General features: G+C 40.7%; 1 protein-coding gene across 1 annotated transcript in view; it reads left to right on the top strand.

Moving 5' to 3' along the window:
• Nucleotides 1–17,456, top strand: part of YARS1 (tyrosyl-tRNA synthetase 1) — a 33,468-nt gene that overhangs the window by 3,133 nt on the left and 12,879 nt on the right. The window contains exons 2-5 of the mRNA XM_055331489.1: nucleotides 464–610; nucleotides 965–1,140; nucleotides 11,401–11,530; nucleotides 14,711–14,791. Of these exons, the coding sequence (XP_055187464.1) occupies nucleotides 464–610; nucleotides 965–1,140; nucleotides 11,401–11,530; nucleotides 14,711–14,791 (534 nt within the window). The remainder of the gene's footprint in view (nucleotides 1–463; nucleotides 611–964; nucleotides 1,141–11,400; nucleotides 11,531–14,710; nucleotides 14,792–17,456) is intronic.

Genomic DNA, 17,456 nt, shown 5'->3' with positions numbered 1-17,456 from the left:
ATAAATAAATAAAATATTTTTTAAAAATTTAAAAAATTAAAAATTTTCATTGAATTTAGCAACAATGGGAGTCATCTGTGATCTTAGCCAGAGCATTTTCAGTGGTGTGATGCTGTATGGAATTCAACTGGAGTGGGAGATGAGTAATAAAGACCAGAAGAAGTGACAGGTATTTCAAGAATTGTCTCTGAAAGGAAGGAACATGAGTTCTAGTGGATGGAGGGGAAGATGCAGGTAGGGACATGTCCCATTCCCTAACATCAGTGGCATATCACTGGAGTGGTACTAGCAACAGCACCAACTTAGGCTGGCTCTCCCTCAGCACTGTGAACATGGCTGGACCTCCCTCCTGGCTCTGACCTTAGACCCTCAGTGACACATGCCTTTGTTTGCCTTGTCACAAGGTAAAGGATGAGCAAGGTGGGGCACCAGCATTAAACCAGCTCTTCTGCTTCCACAACAGGAGGTTCTAGGGGAAGATAAGCTGAAGGAGATACTCAAGGAGCGGGAACTTAAAGTTTACTGGGGAACAGCAACCACAGGCAAGCCACATGTGGCTTACTTCGTGCCTATGTCTAAGATTGCAGACTTCTTGAAAGCAGGATGTGAGGTAAGAAATAATGTTCTAGGGATCCCTGGGTGGCACAGCGGTTTGGCGCCTGCCTTTGGCTCAGGGCGCGATCCTGGAGACCCGGGATTGAATCCCATATCGGGTTCCCGGTGCATGGAGCCTGCTTCTCCCTCTGCCTGTGTCTCTGCCTCTCTCTCTCTCTCTCTCTGTGACTATCATAAATAAATAAATTCAAAAAAAATTTTTAAAAAACAAAAAGAAATAATGTTCTATAAACAAGCATTCCTTGGGGAATGGCCAAAAAAGAGATTTAACAAGGGCAGGGCAGAGAGGCGGGTTCGGAGGTACTTGGACAAATTTACATTTGGTGGTGCCTTATCTCTTAATGTCCAGGTAACGATTCTGTTTGCGGACCTTCATGCATACTTGGATAACATGAAAGCTCCATGGGAACTTCTAGAACTCCGAACCAGCTACTATGAGAATGTGATCAAGGCAATGCTGGAAAGCATTGGTGTGCCCTTGGAAAAGCTCAAGTTCATCAAAGGCACTGATTACCAGCTCAGCAAGTAAGTTCTAAATCATCCACGCTCCTTGTGACTCTTGTGCTCCTAACTAATTACAGGTCTGTGGAATTTAGGCACTCCTTAAATTTGGATTCAGAAGTGCTTTGGCCCTACCAATTAAAAACTATTAAAAAATTTATATTCTTTGCCCTTTTAAGTCATCCATCAAAAATGTACTGACTAGTAAATGCCTGTGTACTATCCATTTTGCTAGAGATAAGAATGTAGCCAAAACAAAGTCCTTGGCCTTGCAGAGCCCACATCATATGGGAGAAAGATGATAAACAATTCAGCTCCCTTCTTCCTTCCAGCCTCAGCAAATAATGATCAAAGAAATGTGAAAGTGGGATCTCTGGGTGATTCAGTGGTTTAGCGCCTACCTTTGGCCCAGGGAATGATGCTGGAGTCCCGGGATCAAGTGCCACATTGGGCTTCCTGCATGGAGTCTGTTCTGCCTCTGCCTGTGTCTCTGCCTTTCTCTCTCTGTGTCTCATGAATGAATGAATGAATGAATGAATGAATATATAAAAAAATAAGAAATGTGAAAGAAAAATATTTTACTTGTTTCTCACCTCCCCAACAATTTATTGTTTCATATCTTTATTAATTTTATTCACATTTGTAATATTAGCATAGATACGATTTTGTGTTCTGATTTTTTTAACTTCAGTAATTTCCTAAATAATTCCTCCATGCTACCTCATAGTCTTCACATTGTTTGACTTTTAAAACCTCAGTTAAGCCATGCATCACTACTGGTCACTTTTTCACGTAAACCCTTAGAACAACTTTTTAAGGTAAGCATTGGTGTGTCCTATTTCACAGATAAGGAAACAGATTCAGATGTAACTTTCTCAGGTTTGTACTTGCGGTAAACAGAAGAGCCAGGATGTGAACCCAGATCTCTTGCCTACAAGTTCATTTTTCTTTTTTAACTTCATTGATCATAATTATCTTTTGTTTTTGTTTTTTTAAGATTTATTTATTTATTTATTTATTTATTTATTTATTTATTTATTTATTTATTTATGATAGACAGAGAGAGAGAGAGAGAGAGGCAGAGACACAGGCAGAGGGAGAAGCAGGCTCCATGCAGGGAGCCCGATGCGGGACTCAATCCCAGGATTCCAGGATCGTGCCCCGGGCCAAAGGCAGGAGCTAAACCCCTGAGCCACCCAGGGATCCCTATCTTTTGTTTTTTTAAGATTTTATTTATTTATTTGAGAGAGAACAAGCGAGTGGGTTGGGAGAGGAGCAGAGGGAGAGGGACAAGCAGACTCTGCACTAAGCACAGAACCCGATGCGGGCTTGATCCCACAACCCCGAGACTATGACCTGAGCCAATACAATGAGTCGGCCAATTAACCAACTGAGCCACCCAAGCACCCCGATCATAATTTTCTTTAGCATTCCTCACTGTTGGACATTTAGAGTTTTATTTTTTTTTAATTTATTTATTTAGGATAGTCATCAGAGAGAGAGAGAGGCAGAGACACAGGCAGAGGGAGAAGCAGGCTCCATGCACTGGGAGCCCGACATGGGATTCGATCCGGGGTCTCCAGGATTGCGCCCTGGGCCAAAGGCAGGCGCCAAACCGCTGCGCCACCCAGGGATCCCCATTTAGAGTTTTAAATAAGGCACATAACTTTCTTACATAAACAGGTGTTTGAATCCACAGCCTCAGTAGAGTGCCTGCAATTTCATTTATTTTTAAATTTGTTCTACAGATATTATGGAGCACTTATTAGATGGTAAGCACCATCTAGGTCCTGGGTATACAAAAATAAATGAAAACAAAAACCCCTATCGTAATGGGGCTTACATTTCAGCAAAGGAATATGGCCAAAGGAAACAAATGAAAAGTAATCTATCTATCTATCTATCTATATATGTATATATCAATTACTTTATATGTGTGTGTGTATACACACACACAGTGTCAGATGGTGACAGGTGCTACAAAGCAGGCAGGCAGAGGAGAGAAAGTTCTTTTTTTTTTTTTTTTTTTTTTTTTTTTTTTTTTTTATGATAGTCACACAGAGAGAGAGAGAGAGAGAGAGAGAGGCAGAGACACAGGCAGAGGGAGAAGCAGGCTCCATGCACCGGGAGCCCGACGTGGGATTCGATCCCGGGTCTCCAGAATCGCGCCCCGGGCCAAAGGCAGGCGCCAAACCGCTGCACCACCCAGGGATCCCCTAGGAGAGAAAGTTCTTGAGGAGTGGGGGGTTTCTATGTAGATAGGGTGGCTAGAGAAGACCTCCATGATAAGAAGATATTAGACTGAGACCTGAAGGTAAGGGATTGAGTCATGCAAACACTTACTGAGTTTTTACTGTGTGCCAGATTCTGTTCTAGGTACTGGGATTATAACAGTAAATGATTCAGGGAAGGCTTTTATTCTCCCAGAACTGAACAGAATTTGGGGTATGGGAAGATGGGATACATAAAGCTACCTTACTTCAAAGTGACTTCAAAGGAAGATGGCTTTGTAAGTATACACTTTGATATACTACCTCGGCTCTAAACAACAGCAATGATAGATAAATACATTAAAGAAACAGAGGACCTAGCCAGATTCAAAAGACAAGCATAACATCTCTGAGGTAAGAGAAACAGAACTGAAATGCAAATTGGTGAGTTGGGCTCAAGTTACAGGTTTGCTGGGCTCTAATCAGGAAGCCAATGGTGGAGACAAACCAGGCTTACTGCTTAAAGCCAGAGGATAAAGTAGGGCTTTTACCCTTTTCTCATTCCCATTCCTACCCCTCAAGGAAAGTAGAGCCAGGGAGTGGGGGCACTATTAGTCACGTGCTTGGGTCATTAGGGACTTTTATCAAGCTTTGGCCTGTTGGAGACTCAGCTGTATGCATACCAAGAATTAAACCAAGCTGCCCACCGTGTTATATCCAAACCAAACCGCCATGAGTGTTATATCCATGATATTACCAAAAAGACATAAGTTCTAACATGCCAAGCAATAGCATCCATGTTTTAAAAAGAAATGATAGAAGAGAGAGAGGCAAAAATGAAACATGAATATATAGAAATAAAAAGAATCATTTAGAAATCTTGGAAATGTAAAACTCAGTCATTAAAGCCAAACCAAACCAAACAAGAAAACACTACAGGGGCACCTGGCTGGCTTAGAAGAGCTCATGGCTCTTGATTTCAGGGTTGTGAGTTCGAGCCCCACGTTAGGTGGAGACATTATAAACAAAACACAATTATAAATAATATTATAAACTTTAAAACAAAAAAGCAAAAAAACCCACAAACTGACTTTGATAGATGGCATCAACTCTAGACTGAACAAAGTTGAAGAGAAAACTGTAGATGTGAGAGATAGTACTAAGAGATTCACCCAGAATGCAACCCAGAGAGATGGACAAAAAAACTGTAAGAGTATTTGACATGTAAATAAGAACTTTTTGCTTCCAGCAGTCTGGCACAGTGGGTATTCTAACCAGACCTACTATGGGAAACAATTAAAAATGCTGGATAAAATATTTTTTAAACTTTCTGAATGCTTCAAATCAGTCAGTTGATAAATTAGTCAAGAATACTCAGTGGCACATAGAAAACCCAAAAGCCTCCACCCCAAGATTGCTAGAACTCATACAGCAATTTGGTAGCGTGGCAGGATACAAAATCAATGCCCAGAAATCAATGGCATTCCTATACACTAACAATGAGACTGAAGAAAGAGAAATTAAGGAGTCAATCCCATTTACAATTGCACCCAAAAGCATAAGATACCTAGGAATAAACCTAACCAAAGAGGTAAAGGATCTATACCCTAAAAACTATAGAACACTTCTGAAAGAAATTGAGGAAGACACAAAGAGATGGAAAAATATTCCATGCTCATGGATTGGCAGAATTAATATTGTGAAAATGTCAATGCTACCCAGGGCAATTTACACGTTCAATGCAATCCCTATCAAAATACCATGGACTTTCTTCAGAGACTTAGAACAAATTATTTTAAGATTTGTGTGGAATCAGAAAAGACCCCGAATAGCCAGGGGAATTTTAAAAAAGAAAACCATAGCTGGGGGCATCACAATGCCAGATTTCAGGTTGTACTACAAAGCTGTGGTCATCAAGACAGTGTGGTACTGGCACAAAAACAGACACATAGACCAATGGAACAGAATAGAGAATCCAGAAATGGACCCTGAACTTTATGGTCAACTAATATTCGACAAAGGAGGAAAGACGATCCACTGGAAGAAAGACAGTCTCTTCAATAAATGGTGCTGGGAAAATTGGTCATCCACATGCAGAAGAATGAAACTAGACCACTCTCTTGCACCGTACACAAAGATAAACTCAAAATGGATGAAAGATTTAAATGTGAGACAAGACTCCATCAAAATCCTAGAGGAGAACACAGGCAACACCCTTTTTGAACTTGGCCACAGTAACTTCTTGCAAGATACATCCACGAAAACAAAAGAAACAAAAGCAAAAATGAACTATTGGGACTTCATCAAGATAAGAAGCTTTTGCACAGCAAAGGATACAGTCAACAAAACTCAAAGACAACCTACAGAATGGGAGAAGATATTTGCAAATAACATATCAGATAAAGGGCTAGTTTCCAAAATCTATAAAGAACTTATTAAACTTAACACCAAAGAAACAATCCAATCATGAAATGGGCAAAAGACATGAAGAGAAATCTCACAGAGGAAGACATAGACATGGCCAACATGCACATGAGAAAATGCTCTGCATCACTTGGCATCAGGGAAATACAAATCAAAACCACAATGAGATACCACCTCACACCAGTGAGAATGGGGAAAATTAACAAGGCAGGAAACAACAAATGTTGGAGAGGATGCGGAGAAAAGGGAACCCTCTTACACTGTTGGTGGGAATGTGAACTGGTGCAGCCACTCTGGAAAACTGTGTGGAGGTTCCTCAAAGAATTAAAAATAGACCTGCCCTACGACCCAGCAATTGCACTGTTAGGGATTTACCCCGAAGATTCAGATGCAATGAAACGCCGGGGCACCTGCACCCCGATGTTTCTAGCAGCAACATTCACAATAGCCAAACTGTGGAAGGAGCCTCGGTGCCCATCGAAAGATGAATGGATAAAGAAGATGTGGTTTATGTATACAATGGAATATTACTCAGCCATTAGAAACAACAAATACCCACCATTTGCTTCAACGTGGATGGAACTGGAGGGTATTATGCTGAGTGAAGTAAGTCAATCGGAGAAGGACAAACAGTGTATGTTCTCACTCATTTGGGGAATATGAATAATAGTGAAGGGGAATATAAGGGAAGGGAGAAGAAATGTGTGGGAGATATCAGAAAGGGACACAGAACATAAAGACTTCTAACTCTGGGAAATGAACTAGGGGTGGTGGAAGGGGAGGAGGGCGGGGGGTGGGGGTGAATGGGTGACGGGCACGGAGGGGGACACTTGACGGGATGAGCACTGGGTGTTATTCTGTATGTTGGTAAATTGAACACCAATAAAAATTAATTTATAAAAAAAATAAATAAAATAAAAAAATAAAAAAAAATAAAAATTAAAAAAAAATTAAAAAATTAAAAAATTAAAAAAATTAAAAAAATAGGGCAGCCCCGGTGGCTCAGCGGTTTAGCGCCGCCTGCAGCCCAGGGTGTGATCCTGGAGACCCTGGATCAAGTCCCACTTTGGGCTCCCTGCGTGGGGCCTGCTTCTCCCTCTGCCTGTGTTTCTGCCTCTCTCTCTCCTCTCTGTGTATTCTCATGAATAAATAAATAAAATCTTTTTAAAAAATTTTAAAAAAGTAAATAAAATCTTGGGGGATGCCTGGATGGCTCAATGGTTGAGCGTCTGTCTTCCAGCTCAGGGCACGATCCTGGAATCCTGGGATGGAGTCCCACATTGGGCTCCCGGCATGGAGCCTGCTTCTCCCTCTACCTATGTCTCTGCCTCTCTGTCTCTGTCTCTCATGAATAAATAAATGAAATCTTAAAAAAATAAATAAATAAAATGCAAAAAATGGATTTTATAATCTGTAAGATATAATTAATAGAACACTAAGGATAGTAGCACCTCAAGAGACCTCATTGAATTATATGGGATTGAACTTTGGTTTCTATGGCCTCACAGAACATAGTAGGAAAAAAAAAGAAAGAAAGAAAATTGGAGTACTAGGCCAGGAGGTCCAATATTTGAATAATAATTGTTCCAGAAAATTGGAGTACTAGGCCAGGAGGTCCAATATTTGAATAATAATTGTTCCAGAAAAGAGAACAAAGAATCAGGGAAGGAAATCACCAATGAATTAATTTATAGAACAAGTAAATGACTTGAGTTTCCAGAGTGAAGGGACCCATCAAGTGCCTGGCACAATGGATGAAAATAAACCCATGCTAAAGTGCACTATCTTGAAATTTCACAACACTAGGAACAATAAATACAGTGTATTACAAAGTTACAAAAGGACAAAAGAAGTCACATACAAAATTTCAGGAATCAAGATGGCTTTGCATTTCTGAAAAGGAACACTGACAACCAAAGGGTGATGATGCAAAGCCTTTAAACTTCTGAGGGAGGGATGCGTGGCTGGCTTGGTCTCTTGATCTCAGTCGTACAGGCTCAAGCCCCATGTTGGGTGTAGAGATTACTTAAAAATACAATCTTTATTTATTTTTTTAAAGATTTGTTTATTTATTCATGAGAGACAGAGAGAGGCAGAGACATAGGCAGAGGGAGAAGTGGGGTTGGATCCCAGGACCTGAGGATCACTTCCTGAGCCCAAGGCAGACACTCAACCACTGAACCACCCAGGCGTCCTAAAAATAGAATCTTTAAAAGAAAAAATAGGGCAGCCCCGGTGGCGGCGCAAGCGATTTAGCGCTGCCTGAAGCCCGGAGTGTGATCCTGGAGACCCGGGATTGAGTCCCACATCCGGCTCCCTGCATGGAGCCTGCTTCTCCCTCTGCCTGTGTCTCTGCCTCTCTCTCTCTCTCTTTGTCTCTCATAAATAAATAAAAAGTCTTTACAAAAAAAATAATCAGAAAAAAAGAAAATAAAATTCTAAAGGAAAACAATTATGCCCACCTAAACTACCATTCAAGTGTAAGAGTAAATTACCTGAAAATATTTATCTAAAAAAATTATTTTCATGTTTTTTTTTATTTTCATGTTTTTTTTTAAACAATTTTTTTAAATCAGTATTTTTTTTAATTTTTAATTTTTATTTTTTTTTTTTTATTTACGATAGTCATACAGAGAGAGAGAGAGAGAGAGGCAGAGACACAGGCAGAGGGAGAAGCAGGCTCCATGCACCGGGAGCCTGACGTGGGATTCGATCCCGGGTCTCCAGGATCGCGCCCTGGGCCAAAGGCAGGCGCCAAACCGCTGCGCCACCCAGGGATCCCTATTTTCATGTTTTTATTGGTCATTTATGTATCCTTGTCTGTGAAGTATCTATGCAAGTAGCCCATTTTTCTTCTTTCTTTCTTTCTTTTTTTTTTTTTTAGTTCCTTATATGTATCCTAGATAGCAAGCAAATCCTTTCTCATTTATATAGCATAGGGATAGAGCATTAACCATTGAAACAGACTAGAAAATTCAGAAATAGATCCTCATAAATATGGAAATTTAATTTATGACAGAGCCAGCATTACAGATCAGCAGAGAAAGAATGAACTTTTTAAGAAAAAATGGTGCAAAGACCATTAGTTATCCATATGGGAAAAAAATGATCCCTTCATTCCAAGTGGATTAAAGATTTAACTGTAAAGGCCAAACTATGAAACATTTAAAAGACCGTACATATACAAAGCTATCTTTTATTCTCAAGGCATGGAAAATTCAACAAAACACACCAAAAGCACAAACTACAGGAAAAGACTGATGAATTCAAATTAAAATTAAGACCTTCAGGGGCGGGATCCCTGGGTGGCACAGCGGTTTGGCGCCTGCCTTTGGCCCAGGGCGGGATCCTGGAGACCCAGGATCGAATCCCACGTCGGGCTCCCGGTGCATGGAGCCTGCTTTTCCCTCTGCCTGTGTCTCTGCCTCTCTCTCTCTCTCTGTGTGTGACTATCATAAATAAATAAAAATTTAAAAAAAAAAAAAAAAAAGACCTTCAGGGGCAGCCTGGGTGGCTCGGCGGTTTAGCACCGCCTTCAGCCCAGGGTGTGATCTGGAGACCCGGGATCAAGTCCCACGTCAGGCTCCTGGCATGGAGCCTGCTTCTCCCTCTGCCTCTCTGTCTCTCTCATGAATAAATAAATAAAATCTAAAAAAAAAAAAGAAAAAGAAAAAAAAGAAATTAAGACCTTCAGTAAATCAAAAGTAAAATAAAGTAAAAAGGCAAGCAACCAACAGGGAGAAAATATTTAAAACACATAACTGGTAAATATTAACATCCTGTATTTGTCAAAAGCTACAAATTCAACTGTCAAAAAAATTAGTCCAGTAGAAAAAGACAAATAGGCATTTCACAGAAGAAATCAAATGACCAATAATTATATGGAAATTAACCTCCTTGATTATTCAAAGAAATTTAGATTAAAACTTCAGTAAGAAACCACTCATGTTGTGATGCCTAGGTGGCTCAGCGGTTGGGTGGCTGCCTTGGGCTCAGGTTGTGATCCCGGGATCCAAGACCAGGTCCCACATCGGGCTCCTGGAAAGAGCCTGCTTCTCCCTCTGCCTATGTCTCTGCCTCTCTCTCTCTCTCTGTCTCATGAATAAATAAATAAATTTTTTAAGGCAATTCCTATTTTATTTTATTTTATTTTATTTTATTTTATTTTATTTATTCTTGAGAGAGAGAGAGGCAGAGACACAGGCAGAGGGAGGAGCAGGCTTCATGCTGGGAGCCTGACGTGGGACTGGACCTCAGGACTCCAGGACCATGCCCCAGGCTGAAGGCGCTGAGCTACCCAGGCCGCCCTAAAAAAAAAAAACTTAAAAAAAACCACTCATGCTTATCAAATTGGCAAAATTTAAAATAAAGATAATATTAGGTAATAAAATTGATAACCAAACCTCAAAATGCAAATTACCTATGATCCAGAAATTTTATTCCTAGGCATGTAGAAAGAAACTTGCATTTGTATACCAGGTTATACACATAATATTTTTTTTTTAATTTTTATTTATTTATGATAGTCCCACAGAGAGAGAGAGAGAGGCAGAGACATAGGCAGAGGGAGAAGCAGGCTCCATGCACCGGGAGCCCGATGTGGGATTCGATCCCGGGTCTCCAGGATCGCGCCCTGGGCCAAAGGCAGGCGCCAAACTGCTGCGCCACCCAGGGATCCCTACACATAATATTTTTAACACATTGTTTATAGATAGAAATATATAAAACTGGAAAGAAACTCAAAAGTTCAGGATAGTAGTTACTCTGGAAGAAGAGGAAGTAGTATAGGATTATGGTGGTGGTAGAGCACAGGAGCTTCTAAAGCTGTGAAGCTTCTAAACTTCATAGGAGCTTAATTACTTCAGAAGTAATTAAGTCCTCTTTCTTAAATTTTTTTTTTATTTTTTTTTTTTATGATAGTCACAGAGAGAGAAAGAGAGAGGCAGAGACATAGGCAGAGGGAGAAGCAGGCTCCATGCACTGGGAGCCCGATGTGGGATTCGATCCCGGGTCTCCAGGATCGCGCCCTGGGTCAAAGGCAGGCGCCAAACCGCTGCACCACCCAGGGATCCCTTAAGTCCTCTTTCTTAAACTAAACGATGGGTACAGTATTCCTTCAGTTTAAAAAAAAAAAGACATGGAAGATAGCAAAATCTGATATTTATTTAACAGGCATTCCAGAAAAAGAGAATGGAAGGGTAAAGAAGCAGTATTTCAAGAAATAAGTGAAGAAGATTAATTGAAGCTATCTTTAAAAAGAAAAGACACAGGGGCACCTGACTGGCTCAGGCAATTGAGTGTCTTCCTTTGGCTCAGGTTATAATCTCAGGGTCCTGGAGTCAAGCCCCACGTTATGGGCTCCTTGTTCACCTGGGAGTCTGTTTCTCCCTCTCCCCTCTGTTGCCCCCCCTACCCCAGTTTGTGCTCCCTCTGTCTCTCTTGCTCTCAAATAAAATCTGTAAAAAAGAAAAGAAAGACATAAAAATAAAGTGGTATTTTGTATAAAAGGAAGAACCAGTCACATTATAGAAGCTACCAGGCAGCAGAGTTGTCTTGGATTGTCTTAAGATTGGGAGAATGAATTAATGCTTTACGATCAAGTGAGGCCTCGGCCCAGTCTCACGCCTTCCCCACTTCCTTTCCTCTTCAGAGAGTACACGCTAGATGTGTACAGACTCTCCTCCGTGGTCACACAGCACGATGCCAAGAAAGCTGGGGCTGAGGTGGTAAAGCAGGTGGAGCACCCTTTGCTGAGTGGTCTGCTGTACCCCGGATTACAGGTACTCAGGAGGGGTGGAGTTGCCCAATGACCTTTTCTGCTCTGTTTCTAACCACGGGTCACAAATCGGTCTCTCAGTTGTAATGAAGCCCAGGTACTTGCTGTTCCTTCCCTGTGCTGCAGGCCTTCTGGTCTCCCTCCCTTCCCCTTTCTGGCAAGCCTTTTGACTTCTTCAGCTGTAGGTCCTCCCCTATCTATCTGCCCTTTAAAACACTGCTCGTCTCACACATCTTTTTTTTAATTTATAAATCAGCTTATTTGCAGATTTTATGTTTTCGGTTTTTTTTGTTGTTGTTGTTTTTTGTTTTTTAGTAAACCCTATATCCCAATGTGGGGTTTGAACTCACAACCCTGAGATTAAGAGCCACACCTTCCACTGACTGAGCCAGCCTGGTGCCCCCAGATTTTATATTTTCTTTATGTTCATTTCAGTTAACAAATGTATTTACATAGGTATACACGGAATTCACACCAGTTATTTACAGATCATACTGGCACACCACACCTTAAGTCTTTTGTGCAAAGGTACACTGGATGTGACTATTGGCTGAAAATGGCCTGATAACCAGGCTATTTACACATAAATAGTAAATGGATTTGTTTGTTTCATGTCTGCAGAATACAGTACACACATGGAAGCCAGTTCTCCCAGAGAATGCTGTGCAACGTCACACCTCTTCTTTATATTGATCATGATCTCTGAAGTGAAGAAAATTTCAGAGTGATGTGTAAAGATAAATTTTTGGTGGGGTGCCTGGGTGGCTCAGTTAAGCAGCTGACTTTTGATTTCGGCTCAGGTCATGATCTCAGGGTTATGAGATCGAGCTCCGCATTAGGCTCCACACTCAGTGGGGAGTCTGCTTGAGATTTTCTTTCTCGCCCTCTGTTCCTCCCTTCACCACACACACCCCACAGGCATATTCTGTCTCTCTTTAAAATAAGTAAATCTTTAACAAAAAGTATATATATTTTAGGTATCCTATTTTCCATTAAACAAAATATATCATATTTCATGTGTATTTGTTGAGCAAGGAGAAGATAGAAAAATTCAAACCAAGTTGTTAATACTGGTTACTAGCTCAAAAGGTAGGACAAAAAAAAAAAAAGGTAGGACAAAAATGATAATAGACTTAGTTTTTTCTTTGTATATATTTTTTTTGATTTTTTATTTGTGTATGTGAGAGAGAGAGCATGTGCACTCTCAAGTGGGGGGCTGGATAGAGAGAAAGGACAGAGAATCCTCAAGCAGACTCCATATTGGAGCCCAATGCAGGGCTCCATCTCATGACCCGAAAATAATGACCTGAGCCAAAACCGAGTCAGACTGAGCCACCCAGGTGCCCCTCTTTGTGTATTTCTATAATGTTTAGTATAAGAGAAGTGCCTAGATGACTTAGTCAGTTGAGCATCCAACTCTTGATTTTGGCTCACATCATGATCTCAGGGTCATGGAATGGTACCCTGTATCAGGCTCTATGCTCAGCAGAGAGTCTGCTTGTCCCTCTCCCTTTGCTTCTCCCACTTGAGCACAAACACTCTCTCTTTCTCTCAAATAAATAAATAAATAAACAAACAAACTTTTTAAAAAATATATTTGGTATAAGAATATCAAGTCTTCCCTTATCACTTACAAAAGAGCTTTCTATGTGTTAAGCCTGGAGACATTTAGATCTGCACTGTCCCCTATGGCAGCCTCTCCTCTAGTTATGGTCATATATGGCTATTAAAAATAATTACAATTAAAATTTTTAGGATTCAGTCACATTGGCTATATTTCAAGTGTTCACAGGCCACATGCACCTAGTGGCTAACCTATTGGGACAGCACAGACATAGAGAACATATTCATCATTCCAGAATATTCTAGTGGACAGTGCTCTTCTAGATTGTTCCTGCTTGCTCACCTTTCTCTTCCTCTCCTTCTTCCTCTCCCCTCCATTCAATCAGACATGAAATCTTATTAATTCTACTTTTAAAATCTCTTACATATATTCTTGTTCTCCATCCCCACTGACATCGTTCTGCATCGTTTCTTACCTGGACTCACAGCAGCCTCCTCACCGTTCTCTTTGTCTCCAGTCCAAAGGCCTCCACTCTGTGCCCTGCCCTCTTATTGGTATGATCTTTCTACAGTGTGGGCCAGGATGATGCTAGACACCCTAGTGTGGTATTCAGGATCCTTACTTCTCTGATGCCTTCACTAACCACTTCCTCCATCCGCTGACATTTGTGCTTTTGCATACTAAATCACTCATAATTTCCCTAAACATTTCACACCTCCCTGCCTTCTGACATCTGTTTCCTCTCCATGGTGAAAAACATCTATATATTCTTCAAAACCAAGCTCAGCCCACAGTCTGATTCCAGGAAGCCTTCACTGCCACCTATCTGACCAGCTACTAGCACTGTTCATTAAATGAACATCTAGGATAGCCCTTTACACACTGTACTGAAATTATGTTTATATGCCTCTTTTTTCAACTGAGTAATGGGCTTCTTGAAGGCTGAGTTTGGATCCAATTCAACTCTGCATCCAAAGGGCTGGCACTAGGCCTGGAATGTAGTATGTGATAATACCTGTTTGTTTACCAGTTTAGTCTTGCTTTTTGTTTCTGAGCTCTCACAGCACATTCTTCTTATGCCACTTTTTAAAAAGATTTTATTTATTTGAGAGAAAGAGAGAGAGAGAGGACAAGAGGGGGCAGAGGAAGAGGGAAAAGCAGGCTACCTGAGGAGCAGGGAGCCCAATGTAGGGCTCCATCTAGGACCCTGGGATCATGACCTGAGCCGAAGGCAGATGCTTAACCAGCTGAACCACCCAGGGGGCCCTCTTATGCCATTATTTGACATTTGTCACAGGCTGCCTTATTCGCTGGGTACCTTTGACATGACTATGGTGTGTCTTCTTCCTTCCCTGCCCCACTACGCTGTGAGCTTCCTGAAGGCAGGGGCTGTTAACGTTTTCCTCCATGACATCTACATGGAGTACGGTTCACCTCAGGCACTCAGCAAATGTTTATGCCACTCTTGAGGCCTACAAGGAGGCTGAATGCTACTTTATTTGCTTCCTGGCTCTACTTTCTGAGAAAAAAAAAAAGTATGATTTTCAAAACTTTCTGGTATCTCAGATCCATATAGAAGAAATACAGTAGGAGTTTATGCTCATGTGTTTTTTTCCACAGGCATTAGATGAAGAGTATTTGAAAGTAGATGCCCAATTTGGAGGTGTTGATCAGAGAAAGATTTTTACCTTTGCAGAGAAGGTACGTATCCTCTTTCCTATATTTTTTCCTTTTGTACCTCGGGTATGCAATTAAATTTTTTTGAATATGCCAGTCCCACTACTCATAACTATATTGTTTGGCAGGTATTGTTCTCCCTGTTTTGCAGACTAGAAAACTAAGTGTCAAGAAAGAAAGTTGTCAATTGTCACCCTGCTAGTGACTGAGCAGAAATTAGCACTCAAACCTATCTAACTCAAAAGCCCATGCTCTTGCTGCTACTAGGAAGCTGTCCCCAGACCTATTGGATTTGCTCTTTCCTAATAACAATTTCTAGGGACAAGGACCACCAGTTAGAACTACTGGCCTTTCCCAGAGCATTCAGTCCGTATTGCTCTGGATCTCACATAAACCACTCATTTCTGAGAAACTCTTTAACAAGATTGATTGATTGATTGATTGATTGATTGATTTATAGATTTTATTTACTTATTCATGAGAGACACAGAGAGGGAGAGGCATAGACACAGGCAGAGGGAGAAGCAGGCTCCATGCAGGGAGCCTGACGTGGGACTCGATCCCTGGTCTCCAGGATCACACCCTGGGCTGCAGGCTGCACTAAACTGCTGTGCCACTGGGGCTGCCCTTTAACAAGGTTTAAAGGAGGAAATCAGAGCATACCCTTAATAGTTCTTTTTGGGGGAAGAACTTGAGTAAGTTAGAAAGGGCTACTGAGAAATGGTTGTTATTTCTGAAAGCTTCTCAAAACCTCATTTTGGCAAGAGTATGGAGAAAACACTGTTAGCGGAAATGTCAATTCCTGGAGGGTAGTTTGCCATAATAATTATACAAATTGGTGCTAAGGACATAATCTTAAAAGTGCAACTTCAGTTATGTATGAAAGTATTTTATCACATTATCAGTTTAAAGGTAAAATCTAGAAATAGGGATGCCTTGCTGGTTCAGTGGGTAAGGCATGCAACTCTTGATCTCAGGCTTATGAGTTTGAGCCCCACACTAGGTATAGATATTACTTAAAAATAAAGTCTTTTTAAAAATAAAATCTTTTGGGCAGTCCAGGTGGCTCAGCGGTTTAGTGCCGCCTTCAGCCCAGGGCGTGATCCTGGAGACCTAGGATCAAGTCCCACGTTGGGTTCCCAGCATGGAGCCTGCTTCTCCCTCTGCCTGTGTCTCTCCCTCTCTCCCTCTCTGTGTCTCTCATGAATAAATTAATAAAATCTTAAAAAAAGAAAAAATACTTAAAATCTTTTTTAAAAATCTAGAAATAAACCCACATCCAATGGCAAGGGATTGTTAAATGATATATGTTATGATAACTCATCACAATGAAATGTTATATAGTATTTTTTAAATGGCTTTTGGATTTTCTTTTTATTGTTTTAATTTTATTTCCAGTATAGTTAACATACAGTGTTATATTAGTTTCAGGTGTACAATATACTGGTTCACCAGTTCTTTACATTACTCAGTGCTCATCAGGACAAGTGTGCGTCTAATCCCTATCCCTTATTTCCCCCATCCTCTCATCCCCCTCCCCTCTGGTAACTATCAGTTTGTTCTCTAGAGTTGAGTCTATGTCTTGGTTTCTCTATATATATATATTTTTTTCCCTTTGCTACTTTGTTTTTTTCTTAAATTCCACATGAGTGAGATCATATCTTTTTCTGACTGGCTTATGGTGTTGGGGTATATTTAACGAATGAGGAATGCTTAAAATGTAAATTTTTTGATTAAGTATTTCGTATTATCTCCTCTGTTAACTTTTTTTTTTAAGATTTTATTTATTTATTCATGAGAGATAGATAGAGAGAGAGAGAGAGAGAGAGAGAGAGAGGCAGAGACACAGGCAGAGGGAGAAGCAGGCTCCCAAGAGGGAGCCTGACAGTGGGACTGGATCCTGGGTCTCTAGGATCACGTGCTGGGCTGAAGGCAGCGCTAAACCTCTGAGCCACCTGGGCTGCCCTCCTCTGTTAACTTTTTAGTTGAATCTACTTTTATTATTCTAGCAGAGATGGCCCATGGTTTGTTTTTGTGAAACTCACAAGCTCTAAGAATGGTTTGTGTGTGTATGGAGGAACCATGTGTGCGCCAAGTCCCAAAGTCTAAAATATTATTTGGTCCTTTACAGAAAAGTTTGCCCACCCATGCTCTAGAGATTACAACATGGGTCTTTGTAATGTGTTATAGTTTAAATTAGATATTTTTGCCACATCTCAATGATGTAAAAACCTACAATTTTTTCTAAGTCCTTCTTGCTGTTTGTGCTATTGTCATATAGTTCACTTTTACATGTATTTTAAGTCCCAAGACTTTATTATAAATTCCTTTTTAAACAATCAATTTTCATGTATACTTAGTCCTACTCACCTTTCCTGGTACTCTTGACTCCTTCCAGCACTCCAGTGGCTCTGGGCTTCCATCTGGGATCATTTTCCTTCAACCTAAAGAATGCCTCCTCCCCTCTGCCCCAATATTGCCATTGGTAGCACGGGTCATAAATAATGAGTTCTTTCAGCTATCTTTTGTCTGAAAACATCTTTCTTTTGTTTTCCCTGGATATCAAATTCTAGGTTGGCGGTTATTTTTCTTTTACCACTTTAAAGAGCTATCCCATTGCCTCTGGTTTCCTTAGTTTTCATTGAGAAATCACCTGTAAATATTATTGTGTCTCTTTTATAGATAATAC

Source organism: Nyctereutes procyonoides, unplaced genomic scaffold (genome assembly GCF_905146905.1).
Source record: "Nyctereutes procyonoides isolate TBG_1078 unplaced genomic scaffold, NYPRO_anot_genome, whole genome shotgun sequence".
NCBI lineage: Eukaryota > Metazoa > Chordata > Mammalia > Carnivora > Canidae > Nyctereutes > Nyctereutes procyonoides.
The sequence above is the reverse complement of the archived record's forward strand: the minus strand, read 5'-3'. Positions and strand labels throughout refer to the sequence as shown.